The sequence below is a fragment of the Lissotriton vulgaris genome, chromosome 4_1 (genome assembly GCF_964263255.1).
Source record: "Lissotriton vulgaris chromosome 4_1, aLisVul1.2, whole genome shotgun sequence".
Classification (NCBI taxonomy): Eukaryota; Metazoa; Chordata; class Amphibia; order Caudata; family Salamandridae; genus Lissotriton; species Lissotriton vulgaris.
Window position 1 is genome coordinate 1,867,262,811 of NC_141691.1, and position 14,539 is coordinate 1,867,277,349.

The 14,539-nt window shown below is 43.2% G+C and overlaps 1 protein-coding gene across 1 annotated transcript in view; it reads right to left on the bottom strand.

Annotated features, from left to right (window-relative positions):
- The window catches only part of ANXA13 (annexin A13), a 200,537-nt gene that overhangs the window by 36,332 nt on the left and 149,666 nt on the right, over positions 1 to 14,539 (bottom strand). The window contains exons 4-6 of the mRNA XM_086966189.1: positions 12,038 to 12,208; positions 5,564 to 5,597; positions 5,389 to 5,468 (exon numbers count right to left, since the gene is read on the bottom strand). Of these exons, the coding sequence (XP_086822315.1) occupies positions 5,389 to 5,468; positions 5,564 to 5,597; positions 12,038 to 12,208 (285 nt within the window). The remainder of the gene's footprint in view (positions 1 to 5,388; positions 5,469 to 5,563; positions 5,598 to 12,037; positions 12,209 to 14,539) is intronic.

Consider the following 14,539-nt stretch of genomic DNA (forward strand, 5'->3'; position numbering starts at 1 on the left):
TCTATCAATGCTGCACTCATGTATGCATGGTGACGCCTATCAAAGCTGCGCTCAAGTATGCAAGGTGACGTCTATCAATGCTGCACTGTCTCATGCATGCAAGGTGACGTCTATCAATGCTGCACTGTCTCATGCATGCAAGGTGACATCTATAAATGCTGCACTGTCTCATGCATGCAAGGTGACGTCTATCAATGCTGCACTGTCTCATGTATGCCAGGTGACGTCTATCAATGCTGCACTGTCTCATGTATGCCAGGTGACGTCTATCAATGCTGCACTCTCATGTATGCAAGGTGACGTCTATCAATGCTGCACTGTCTCATGCATGCAAGGTGGCGTCTATCAATGCTGCACTGTCTCATGTATGCCAGGTGACATCTATAAATGCTGCACTGTCTCATGCATGCAAGGTGACGTCTATCAACGCTGCACTGTCTCATGTATGCCAGGTGACGTCTATCAATGCTGCACTGTCTCATGTATGCCAGGTGACGTCTATCAATGCTGCACTCTCATGTATGCAAGGTGACGTCTATCAATGCTGCACTGTCTCATGTATGCAAGGTGACGTCTATCAATGCTGCACTGTCTCATGCATGCAAGGTGACGTCTATCAACGCTGCACTGTCTCATGTATGCCAGGTGACGTCTATCAATGCTGCACTGTCTCATGTATGCAAGGTGACGTCTATCAATGCTGCACTGTCTCATGTATGCAAGGTGACGTCTATCAATGCTGCACTATCAATGCTGCACTGTCTCATGTATGCAAGGTGACGTCTATCAATGCTGCACTGTCTCATGTATGCCAGGTGACGTCTATCAATGCTGCACTGTCTCATGTATGCCAGGTGACATCTATAAATGCTGCACTGTCTCATGCATGCAAGGTGACGTCTATCAATGCTGCACTGTCTCATGTATGCAAGGTGACGTCTATCAATGCTGCACTGTCTCATGTATGCCAGGTGACATCTATAAATGCTGCACTGTCTCATGCATGCAAGGTGACGTCTATCAACGCTGCACTGTCTCATGTATGCCAGGTGACGTCTATCAATGCTGCACTGTCTCATGTATGCCAGGTGACGTCTATCAATGCTGCACTCTCATGTATGCAAGGTGACGTCTATCAATGCTGCACTGTCTCATGTATGCAAGGTGACGTCTATCAATGCTGCACTGTCTCATGCATGCAAGGTGACGTCTATCAATGCTGCACTGTCTCATGTATGCAAGGTGACGTCTATCAATGCTGCACTGTCTCATGTATGCAAGGTGACGTCTATCAATGCTGCACTATCAATGCTGCACTGTCTCATGTATGCAAGGTGACGTCTATCAATGCTGCACTGTCTCATGTATGCCAGGTGACGTCTATCAACGCTGCACTGTCTCATGTATGCCAGGTGACGTCTATCAATGCTGCACTGTCTCATGTATGAAAGGTGACAAACAATTATATCTGTCTAATCGGGTGCGCTGTGCTGGGCGGAGTTGGAATTTATACATTGCACCCTTCAGTCTGTTCTCTGCACTCTACATGTGTGTACTGTTCATGTCACGTGCTGCATGGAATCCGGAAGCCTAGGGGTAAGAAATCTGTGGTGCTTCGTAAAACTAAGCAGGCTTCTTGTGCATCCTCTCCACATGAATACGTGCTCATTATATCTAGTGTTGAATGGGTTGCGAGACTTACAAAACTGAACACATACACAAGCTGTGCCTGCAGCACCCCCAAAATAAACAAGATAGAGTTCAAAAGGTGAATGAGCATTAAAGTTGCCTTCATATGTTGGTTTTTTAGTGTCACATTTGCTATGAGGTCAAAGACAGGTCAAATGTCAGGCTGTCTTTTGCTAAATGATTGCTTATTCTTTTAACATTGAGATTGGTGTTTACTTTTCTTTCTCAGACTGCAAAGTTAGAAGTTTTGTAAAGTGAACCATGAGTTAGATGTACAAAGCTTTTTTTCTGGTTGCAAACGGTTAAAAAAAAAGCATTTTCTGATGTACCAAACCCTAGGGTTTGCGATTCAGTGTTAGCAAGGGGCGTGTTTAGGGCGGTCCTTACTAATACTGAATCGCAGCGGTATCTAAGAATGTTTTGCAACCAAAATGCGGTCATAAAACATTGACATTTACAATCAACTTCAAGTTGGTTTTTCATATCTCAATGACTTCAGTGATGTGTCATTGGTGGCAGAACCCCCGCTCTTAAAATTGTTCCAGCACCACTGGAACAGATTGTGTTTCCAAAGCATTAATCAAAGATTACCTTGTTTGTGTCCAATAATAAACAATTGCAACAAGTATTTCCAGTAGCTATGTTTCAAGTTATTCTACAGTTTACTGTTTCTACCAAGTAGTTGTCAGTAAGGGTTTCTGGGAACTCCACCAGCATAGGTGGGTGCTGGTTATCATTTGTGTTCCTAGACAATAGGTAGTAAGGCATTTTATTGTAACATTTGTCTAGCACTTCAAAGCACTGGAGTGGCCCTGAAGTACTTGTGCTCTCCATCTGGATAATCACAGAATCCCATTTGCACATTGAATATCAGCAATACTGACGTCAAGCAGCCAGGGCTGCCTTCACTAGGTGAAAGTGTGATACTGTGCGACACAAGGATCATAATGATAGCAGTGCATCAAGGTTCAAATGTGGGTGCCCTTGCCTATCGTTGAGAGTCATACGTGTCTAGTCTTTTACAGTGGGCTGAGGTGCCAGGCAGGATGTTATTGTGTATGAAAGAATATGTTCACCTTTTGTCAGGGATTTTTGGTTAAAGTTAAGACTACTTTGGAGGGTTTCAAAACAGGTGGAGGAAAATATGCAAAACAGACCAAAGAAGCAAACTCGCCACAAAACTGAATACCCGAAAAATTATCTATGGTCCCACCCAAGTGTATGGCTTCAGAGTATTGCGGTTCAGTGTCTAGGTAACAGGACTACTGGAGATCCAGTAACTAGAGGTTAGGTCACTGAACACTGATATCTCCAAGTCAATATTTTCAATGGAAATTGAAGGGGTCAGAAACTGGTTGTTCTGGATTTTCTGTTGACTGGGACTCCCGTTTTACCAGGGGTGCCTACAGAACTCTCTAGAGCAACAGATGTGGGGGGGCGAGGATTTAGTGTTAGGATTACATAGCAACTTCAATATATCATATACCTCCATTATAATAAGCACTGGAAGGAACATTCCAGTGTTCCAAAGATTCCTGAATCTGGGCAATCAGCCACCAGCATTAAGACACTTTCATAATCATGCGGGGTGGAGGGGGAGATCCCTCCGTGAACCTCTCCGACTTGTAGGGGCATATATAGGCTCTGTGCAGCCATCAGCCTCCATATGTTACAGTAAGTCTAACCAGGGGGACTGCAAGGTCATCCCGGCTCCTGGCTGTCTTATTGCATAAACCTGGCTTCAACACTCTGAACCTTTTTTTTGCATCTTTCTGGTCAAGGGCAAGCTCTTCTACACACTAGTCAGTACAACCTCTCCAAGTTTCAAGCCACAACAGTGCAGCTTCTTCCATGTCACAGACTTGTTCCCAGGATTCAAGGCGGACAGGGACACACAGGGCCATTGCTGGTTGACACCTTGCTGCACTGGTGCAGCAAAATCTCGTAGAGTCCAGGCAAATTCCAAGGGGTAATGGCACATTGAGGGATAGTGGCGTGAAAACCAGAGAGAACCATAGCCCCCTGTAACTCTACATTTTAAATAATCCTATTTCGATATAGTGTGTCTTCTTGGGTTTTCTTCTGCCTTGTAGTTTTTGCAGGAGTAAGAATCTGGCACCACACTACTAAAGAGACACATAAGCCCTCCTCTGCTAGGCAATGCTCAGTCCAGCTCTCGGAGGAGGGTCTCACATATATTTTGTGCATAGTCTGGCAAGAAAAGGGCTGTATCTCCACACAGCCCCCTGCTACACCCACGGCCCGTGGAGGGAGTTACGTTGGGGCAGGAAGGCGGGGAGGGGCAGGTACCTAAAAACCGGAATATGGATAATTGGAGGTAAGTAAACAATGTAATTAATAATACGAATTTCGTAGCGCGCACTGCATCGCATTTTGCCCCCTCCCTGCCCCGCCTTCCTGCCCCACCATAACTCCCTCCACGGGCCGCGCATGCCCTGCAAGCTTCCAGGAACAGCGCACCAGGGACAGCAGCATGCAGAGTCAAGTGCTCAAGGAGGACAAAGGCAGCCTGACAGAGAATCAGCATTCTCTTCAAGCACTCCCGATGTTCACCATAGGACTCTAGTTACCCTACATTTGGTTGTGCAATCACACAACACAGGAGTAAAATGCCACAAACACCTCCTATTGAGCACTCCCCGGTTACATAGAGATAGTGGCATTTAAGGGCCCTTCACAGTAGCCATGAGTGGTTAGTAGACACACTCAACAAGGCGTGGGGATCAACTGTGACGCCATGAGAAGGGAGACATCAAACAGACATCTCACTCCACAATGTCACAGAAGCTGGATGGTAACCCCCAAGCTGCACAGCCTGTTTTACTTGTGTGTGTGCTTGGAGTGCCACATCCAACATGATGTGTGTACAGTGCACCATGGAAGTGGACTGCCTGCCTGGGAGGGCGGGGGGCTTTGACCAACTGCCTCTCTCCTATTTACTAAAGTATACAATAAAGTGATGTATGGAATGCTTGAATTAATCTCAGCCACTGGTAATTACTTGAGCCACGTCCCAGTCCACCATTATTTTGCACACTACGTCACTTCTGCTTGGACCCAGCTATATGCAAATCACTCTTGACTCTGCTCCAATGGGAGCGTCTAGCCTGATCTGCCAATCCGGGTTCTCCATGAACTGGAACAATATTTCATTTACAATTCTAAGAGAAAAATGTCAGCATATCTCCAGCACTGTCAGCACTTAGTGAATGACTGCAAGCTAATGGGCGCCTCTAAAAGTGTATTTATTATTTCAAACCGAAGTGTGGAAATCACTAAGGGGACATTCCCAAACTATGCAGGATTGTAGTGACTTGGATTACAGTATGTGCAATTCCTTTTGATGCAAATGCTATTCTGAAAACAAATGTGTTACAGGTATTTCTCCAAAAACTCAACAAAAATACTTACTAGTTGAGGATAAAAAAAAGAGTGCAACTAGAGTTTTGCTCGCCCAGCGTACTTTTTCATAATAGGGTCTATTGATCTCTAGGGCTAATTTTGGATTTTCCCTGATGAATACCTTTACACAGTCCACCATTTCACAAGTATTGGAATATCTGGTCAAAACAGACCACAATGGAATCATATGCTACAGCAATGACATGGCACTAAGTCACATAGACAGAGCTACAGGGTCCACAAAAGTGAGGCTTTCCAGCCTCTGTGTTCACCTACCTGCAGCAGGGCGATGAGTATGCTCCTGAATGAACCACTTGTGTCGCTTTTCACATCTGATTCCAAATCCCTTTCAAATACTGTGGAAAGAAGGATAGCAAGTGTGAAACTCTGTACACAGCCAACCTAATGGCTTCTTAGAACAACATAACACACAAAAAGATATGTTACTTACAGCGCTTGTACGCTTGTTTTATGGCAACAATTTGCTGAAAAACAAAAGAAGAAAATTATCAACGTCAGCTCATTGTTTGAAATTTAGACTGCATTGTAAAGCAGGTGATCCTAGGATTTCTTTTATTTCTGGTTAGAAGGAGGTCAGTGAAAACTAATCACAAAAGGTGGAATTTCATTAGTGTGAATACTCACAGTATCTTAGCAAAGACCTCCATAAAGCTTATATTCTAAGATCATGAAAAATTGCTAGAGAAAGCCAGTGACTGCCCATAAAAACATATTGAGGCGCCAAACACTTGATTGCCTTTTGTCTCATGCACCCCTGTGGACTGTCTCAAGATTAGAAGGGTATTTTGAAGATAACATTTGCATGCATTTTCAGCGAGTAGCGATGGGCTTAGTATGGCAGCAGGTGAATAAGGCCTCCATGGGGTATGAAAACCTTTATAGAGTTTATTTGGGATCTTCCCTTCAAACTGTAGTATTAGGAGACATATGGAGCAAATAACTTCCACAGCCTTAGTTCAAAGGACATGGTTGTGGAACAGCCAAAGCTGATCATCTCACATTAGAAAGATCAGCAGGTTGTAGAGAAGACAAAGATATGTGGATGACTCTACTCAACTACGTTTATAAAGCCCCACACAAATAACTGGATGTTCCTATGAGGTTTTAATAGAAACGCAGGCTTGTTGGACTCAGAATTACCTTTTTAGGTCTCGTCCTACGCAACGCGCATGCGTTGCATAGGAGGGGACCTCATGTAATCGACTGGCTTTGTGGGCCAATGGCAACGCATGCACGTGAGGCGAACTACTCGCGGGAGTGAATCGCGCAGGCCCCCTCCTCTTTCCCCTTACCCTGCTGCGAGGCGTGCATGCTTGTTTATGATTCCTTTGTCACTAAAAATTGAAAACTGGAGATGTGACGCGCGGCACTATCCAACAGAGTGCAGCAGAGGGCAGCAGAGCCTTAAAGAGAATGCCGGTAAGCTCCTTCTAACCGGTGAAGCTTTTCTGCGGCTTCATAGAGACAAGACATCTTCCTGCTACACGGGGCTAGACTAAAGTGCACACAGCTAGACACTTGTTCAATATGCTTTGTAAATACATTTTCAAAACAGACTATACCCGAAAATGTTCTAGCAAGCTCCTCACCCCCACGCAGCCTTCTTGCTTCTGAGAAAGATGTCACAAAAAGTGGCAGAAAGAATGCGACCTCTATGTAGAAGTTTACCCTCAGCTAAAACAAGAATAAATTTGCCCATATTTCTCGGAAGCTTTGGGTAAATGAAAGTTTGAGTGCATCTCATCCGGTTATCACACATTTTCGCATTTATTACGGGTTGTGAAATTTGGACCTTCTGTGCCAGAGAGCGTGCTTTCACTTTATTGCTCAAAGCTGCGCGCGCCACTGAGCGTCAGAGCCACAGGTTCGCAGGCTGCTGAGTCAGCATTCGTCTGCCACCAAAATGCATGATTTTATTTATAGATCAAATATATTTCCGATAGAGTGGTTCACGGAGGCTCCTTATTTATGGGATTTTGGTTAATTTAATTTGCTAGGGAGGTGCCAGCAGACAGATAATCTGCAGGAGATGGCCATTTGCTATTAACAGCTCCTAATAAACGCGGGCAATGAGTGACAAATTTCCCTAAATGGCCTGAATAAATCTCGAAGGCAATTAGTCACAATAATTATTCCTTATGGGTGTTGCGTCGCTTATGCAGACTTGCCCAACGTTAGACTCGCCCAACGTTTGACCCACACGCCAGTACAGTTCATCCCGGTACACGGACAGACGCGCATAGAATTAGAAAAGTGTCTTTCCTGTCATTTCGTGAGGAAACGCTCTCAGGTGCCAAAGTAGTAAAGCCGCCAGTCCTCTCTTGCTACGCGGCGGTGTTTGGAAATTAGGGGCCTGCGGACATTTTATCTTTATGCCACACAAAGTCTGAAGGCAGCAAGGCTGCTTTGCTCGAGTCAGGGGAACTGTTTCCAAGGGAAGTATTTTAGTTCAACGGTTTGTCACGGCGGGCACTCTTTCAACTGAGTTTCTCCTGAAGCGACTAAAGGTTTTTGGGACTTCATGGGAAAACAGGAAAATCAGATTGTAAAGAGGTTTCGAGTTACACTGTAAAGGGGTCAAATAGGCTTTTATATTATATTTACAGCGTAAATATTCATATTATGGACTAGGGCTAGTGCAAATTTAGGACCTGAGTGCAATTTGGGCTTTCTAATGGCATTCCCACCGATTTACCAGTAGCTTTTAGAGCGAAAAGCAGTTCATCCTGCAGCATTTTGGAGCAGAAGAAGCCACAGATTGCTCTGATCAAGTGAAACCAATTTCTTTCATACATGGTATTGTCAGCACTCATTTTACCTAAATTGGTTACACAATTCCACATTGCCAATGTTTAAATGTATATTGCTTTTATTTTCACTAATACATTTCACCCTGCCCATTTCAAGTAAATTCTCAGTGCTGTATGTTTATTTTACTTACTAAGATGTCACTGGTTCAGATATCAGACAGGTTACCCTAATCTTTTAGGCTTCAGCCTTTGACAGCATCAGTGATAAAGTCAAGAAAGGATCAATGTAGATGATGAACTATTCAACACGCTTTTGAAACTACACCAATAGCAGTAGATACCCGTTGGTACCAATTACACAACATGCCAATAAAGTATCGCAAACTCATTATAAATCATTTGTCAAGTAAATGCAGTCATTTTCCCCTAAGCATCAGCTTGTCTATTTCTGAAAATGCACACATTTTGCCGAGCTTTTGCTTTCAAAGAAATAAATCAAGGTCCCCCAAATCTTGTTATTTGAATGAAAACCACAATTTTTCCTGAAACACTGACTGGGTATTTTTATCAATAGCATATTTAGTATCCAAACATCAGACTCCAGTTTGCAGCAAGTACTTGCATATACTACACATGGCCCCCTTCCGCCTTCACACATGTTTTGTCATCATATATTAGAGCATTCCCCCATAAAGTCAGAAATATATAGATGTGAGGAATGACTGAAATCGGCCAGGGCTGGGTATGGTTATGCCAGGCCACCAATAAGCAATGGTTGGGCTCCACTATACCAGCAATGCTCTTGGTATGCTAAGGCGGGGCAATTTTATGCTGGGGTTGAGTGCCAACCTGGCAAGATTGTTAACAATAGACAAACAAGCATTGGCATGGCCAATAGGTCTCGCCTTTGGGACCTTATAAGTGTTTAGCGATGCCACACTTGAAGTTGTTGCACCAAGGATATTGTGCTGGATAACTAAACACTTACAAAGTCCCAAAGGCGAGACCTATTGGCTATGCCAATGCTTGTATAAAATACTGTGTTTTGGTTGTGGCTGGAGAAAGGGTGAAGAAAATGTTTGAAGTCACCTATGGTCTATATGGGAGGAACCACGTGTACATATATTGTGTATTTGTCTGGCATTCAAAGACACTTATTGAGATAACAAGGGAATACTCAGATGCAGGCATAGTATGTTTGAGTGACACTGACCTTCATTTACTGGGGTATTTTGGAAACTTTATGGGTTTAGTGTTATGTGAACTTTTAAACTGCTGATATTTATTGGTATTGTGTTTGTATGATGAGATCCATACAGGTTTAACTCCATGGCTGCTAAGGCAATTTCCCTCCTGTGCTGGGAATTGCTTATTTTAGTTGTTTTATGACGAGCTGGGCTCGTCATCAGTGTACGAGGAGGCTACACCATGACGAGCCCAGCTCGTCATGAGCGTGGAAGTGTTAAACCTGTCTGTGTAATTAATCAATGTATTGCTTTTGTACACTTAGACCAAGGCTGGGTTATTGCTTTTTATTGTTATTTATTAGAAGTTTATTAATTGTACAATACACTTTAGGATTGATAGTAAGAAATCTTTACCATAGGAAGAAGATCACTAATTGGCTGGACCCCTTAGACTCAGGGGTGGCCAGCATTGCTTGCGGATGGTGGGGGGAGCAAGCGGGGGGACGCGGGGGTGTTGCAGGCGGTCACAGGGGTGTTGCGCATGGGGGGTGTAAGCAAGGTTTAGGAATAAATGAAATAAAACTTATCTCGAAGTCGGGTCCTGTGTCTTCTGTGCTCCAGCTCTCCTGAGTCTGCTTCCAGGAACAGGAACTAGGCAGCCAGGCTCCCACCCCACAACCAATCACAACGCTCCAATGGAGCGTTGTGATTGGTTTGAGCGCCGTGACATGGTGCTCTGCCAGGGGCTGTAGGGGTGGGCATGTTCTCCATGCAGGCCCGCCAAACAGTCATTTCGCACTTGAGGGGGCAAACCACTCCGCCCCTGCCCTGCTCTGTAAGCAGAGCAGCCCCGCCCACTCTCCCACCTACAAAGGAAACATAGCATGATAATAACAACATTTTATTATGTTATGTTTCCTCTTCTCGCACTGCTTGAAAGCAGAGGGGCGACGCTTCTCTGCCATAGTGGAGGAGCTGCCACTACTTAGCATTTGGTTTTTTTTTAACCTTTTTGCTTCAAGTTCACACTGGGGTGGGCTGAGAGGTACTATTCAGAGAGTGGTTGAATCTATTCTGGCCTGCTTTTTTTGCATAAGTTCTTAACTGTTTGCTACAAGCAGCAAACATTGTTATTCTTTGCAATTTATATGAGAACATTGAAATGTAATGTTTAGAGCTCACTTAAAACAATTGAGTGGCTCAAGGACAATCATGGCTGGCATAGAAATTCTGTTACACAATTCTAATGTTTGTTTTTCCGTTTATCTCAGTTTAATTTATAATATTCTCCCCTGCCCTTGGGCTACACTCCTTGTTTCCCTGTGGCCTGTTACTCAGGTTCATGGCCCTTAACAACTGGTATTTTTCTTAGCAACGGGCTATAAGGCTGTAGTATAACCCAGCAAAGATGTACAGAACCTTGAGCTGTCTGCACTGGTGTCCGAGATGCGGCTTTGGGATGCCAGCTCCCCAGCATATGCTGCGAACAGGTCACTTTTTAGATATTTGGCTAATTCTGGGTACATTTGTGAGTGGAGTCCTAAAGAGAAGGCTGGACCTTGATTATCAATGGTCTAAAGGGCTAGACATACAGAAGAGGTTATGATCATTTTGTTTTTTTGCCATTCTGCTTCCTTATCTTAATGCTTCCATTTGGGCGACTGTAAATATTGAGATTGTGGATGATGAATGGTATTTCTTCACTTCTGAAGCAAAGAATCTATTAATGAAGGTTATTGAAGTGGAAGCAAAGTCCAATGGTTTTAACAATATTGAAGGGAGGGGGAAGAGAAGCACAATGTGGTTGGGCCATGGAATGTCTACCCTGGCTCTTTTATGATGTATAAAAGAAAAATATACTTTCTTGTACCTTGACCCTCGAGGCTACATCTACTTTGGAAGAGTATTGAGCATGTCTTGGGGTAACGTGATTCAGCTGAGAGTCCACATTATAGACATTAAGCAGGAACTGTGATAGTGACTTTTGTTGTAAGACAATGAAGCTGCCCGCAGTGCAATCTAAAGCCACCCAGGAACTCTGTTGAGTCCTGTAGCACTACGCAGGTCTCTGGCCCCGCCGGATGCAGAATATTTTTGTTGCATGCCCCACAGAACATTTGAAAGCTCTGTAATGGACACACTCATGTTAAGCACAAGAGGATATTTCCAAGCATGGTGGCTCCTACTAGTATAGCTACAGTTAATGTTTCTCATGCACTTCCTGCAGTTCATATAAGGCATTGTGGAGTGCATCAAGCCATGCATAGAGCACCAAAACATAATTTAACACTGAGGCATGGTCAGTGCTACATTAATGCCAATATGAACAGCTGGCTCAGAGGGCCCCAGATTGAGACAAAGGGCTTAAAAAGGGCCTTCTTGATTGGGTAGTGGGAATTGGCAAAATGTAATTGTATGCGTTGCCCCATGCATCTTTAGACCGGACCTTGAAGCGTCTCCTACTGGTACAGTCATAGCCCATTGGCCAAAAGGGCTCCAGCCTACTTCCATTAGTCACGGAAGTCCTATGAAGTAGTGGGCAGTTGCAAGGGATTACATTATCATGGTTGAGGAGTCTCACTTATGTGTCCAAGAGGTCTTAGTGGGGGTTTTCAAAAAGCATGCATTTACACTTAAAGTTGAATTGTACTAATTTAAAAAATATTTTCAGTAAAAAAATAAGATTCACATGATTGTTGCCAAGTCATATAAAGTCGCGTGAGAGGGGGAGACGTGGCCTCATGATCACTACGAACAGATATTAGTTCATATTTGCATTACTTACATCATGGCTGTGTAAGGGGTTATTATTAAAAGTAAGCGAACACAAAGCAATCTATATCTTATATTACAAGTAATCAATACATTGCATGCACATTTTCAGATGAAAGGCATCTGTAAAGGAAGCAATATGGGTACTGCAATCACAACTGCTAGAGACTCTGCCAAGAAGGCCTGTGGACTTACCTTGTTGGCCCTAGTGCACAAAATCTGGATTAGTAGTGATTCATTCGTTCCAGCTCCTTTCATGGCTTTCCGAAGCTCGCGGGCATCGAACTCACATGGGCGGTCTAACAGGGCCAGGGCGGTCTTCTCAAAGTTCCCACTGAGTTCACTTTTCAGGACGCTGTCCAGATCCTACAAGATATTTAAAGACCTTCCATAAAAATACTAAGAAATCAGAGTTCAGGAGGAACTGTGCATCGGGAGCCATAATGCACTTTTCTATCATTAAAAAATGAATAATAATGACCGAAAGAAGAAGGCAAGACAGAGAATATGAAAATAAAACAAAGTATAAGGAAACAAAAGAAGAAAACAACATTGCACTAGATAGGTATAATTAAGACAGCATGTGTGCAGCTAAGGTAAATTTAGCTGCACTAGCCGAGTGTAAATTTACTTTTACAATTCACAAATCTTTAATTTACGGTCATAAATTGATTTAGTCATGCGTAATATTTAATATATGTGATATATTCTATGTAAGAGTAAATCTGTTCCCAAGGAGAGGGTGTTCCAGGGCGGTGCTGGCATGGGAATTTGGCGATCTCCCACAAAATGATTGACAACGTTTTCTAAGATATGTTCAAACACTTTATACTGTTCTGACATCTGCAAGGTATGGGTGAAGCAACACGGGGTTCTTAGCTGGGAAAAAAATAATTCGGGTGAAAAAAGTAACCATTTGATAATGGACTTTTGCTAAGTATATATATACGGGGAACATCACTTACAACACATTTTTTACAACGCACTACCATTACATCGCAACCATTACAACGCATACCATTACAACGCATTGCGCTGGGGGGCGCTCTAGAATAGGGAATATATTTAATTTACTATCCAACACCTTCCCTGCTATCCACGGGGACTGGAGTTGGAATAGTAAATTAAATAATTCACTATCCAGCGCCTAAAATGCATTATGCGTTACAATGTACTGCGTGGTAAAAACCGCGTTGTAAAGGCATGCGATGTAAAAGCATGCGTTGTAGTGACACCAATCCATATATACAGGCTTAAACGAACGCATTGTTCAATTATTCAAGCGCATACTGATGTGTGTATTCTTGGAATTAATTCAGAATTATAAATAAGGCATAAAAATCTAGCAAACAGCGATGTAAACCTAGGAGTGTAAATTGACAATGTAATCAATATGGTGCATGGAATTTGCAGGAACCTAGGATGGATCTATAATTCCAATAATACTTAATCATCTTCAGAATATTCAATAACTCTTGTGGTCGTCCTGCATTCTCATTCTTAGATGACCTAGTGCAGCCATGTTGTTCTGTTTCTAAAGCAGTGTGTGCAAATTTTGGTTTGGACTGGAAAGGCCAAGAGAGCTGACGTGTGCACTGGCAGAGTTCATAAAAGCACAAAAGTTGTATTTTCATGAACACTGCCAAATTAACTTAAATAATTAGTAGTGTGGGCAGAGGCGTGGGCAGTAACTGGTGGCTGACAGGTGGCAGGACTGTGCCCTGATGTCCCTGCTGACGAGCTGCCACTGGTTTGGAGTAAGTGGGTGTCATCAAGTCTGGACATTTGATAATTATATCCTGATAGCCAGAGGAATGGGTGATTTGCATTGTCTGTTTGAACAACAAAAAAGTCAATGGGCACCATTTTAAGTGTTTAACCACAAATAGTGCTCTAAGATTTCAAGACGGAGTGAGTGCTTGGTTTAGGAGGGCATCTTCTACAGCTGGCAGAAAGAAAGCAGAAATCCTTCTTGGAGTCTTCTACTAACATTTCAGATGTGGATTTGGCAGATTTAGAAATATTCCAGAACCAGATACTCCGAGAAGGCCTAATTACGAACCGCCTGGGCCCAAATAGGGCCATATTCTTACCCACCCTTTGGGGTGGATGGGTTCAGTGGTTAATTACATAGGCCCTCCTTTAGAGTTCAGGAGTAAATTCCAAGTATGACCCAATCAGTGTTTGCATACAATTTCGGATTACAGGTTGTGCAAAACTTTCACACTCTCAAATTACTCCAGGTAGGACCTAGAGGAATAGGTATGTGAAATGAGGTCAATTACTGGAAAACGTCTGCAAGTTGTCCCACACTCTGGCATTAAAAACAGGGGTGGTAAAATGACCTCGAAGGAAAACAATAAGGTTACCCTGGGGTCATTTTACTGCTTGGCAATTTCTGTTGTCCTTCAAATGAGGGTCCACACAGCTTTTGGGTCAATTCATTGCTGATCTAGTAATGAGTCATCCGATTCCTATCAAATCATATATGTGTCATTTAAATTGTGATCTTGAAGAAACTCCTTCTCTGTGGCAATTTTATTAACTCATAAGTATAGCAAAATGTATTACTTGTCAGCATATTCACATTGCAGGTTGTAGCTGGTTCTCTTCAATTCAGCCAGGCCAGCATTGAAGCATTTTGCATGTGGCTTTGATATTTAACCTAGGTATTCTGGTTCTGAGTGAGTCATGTTT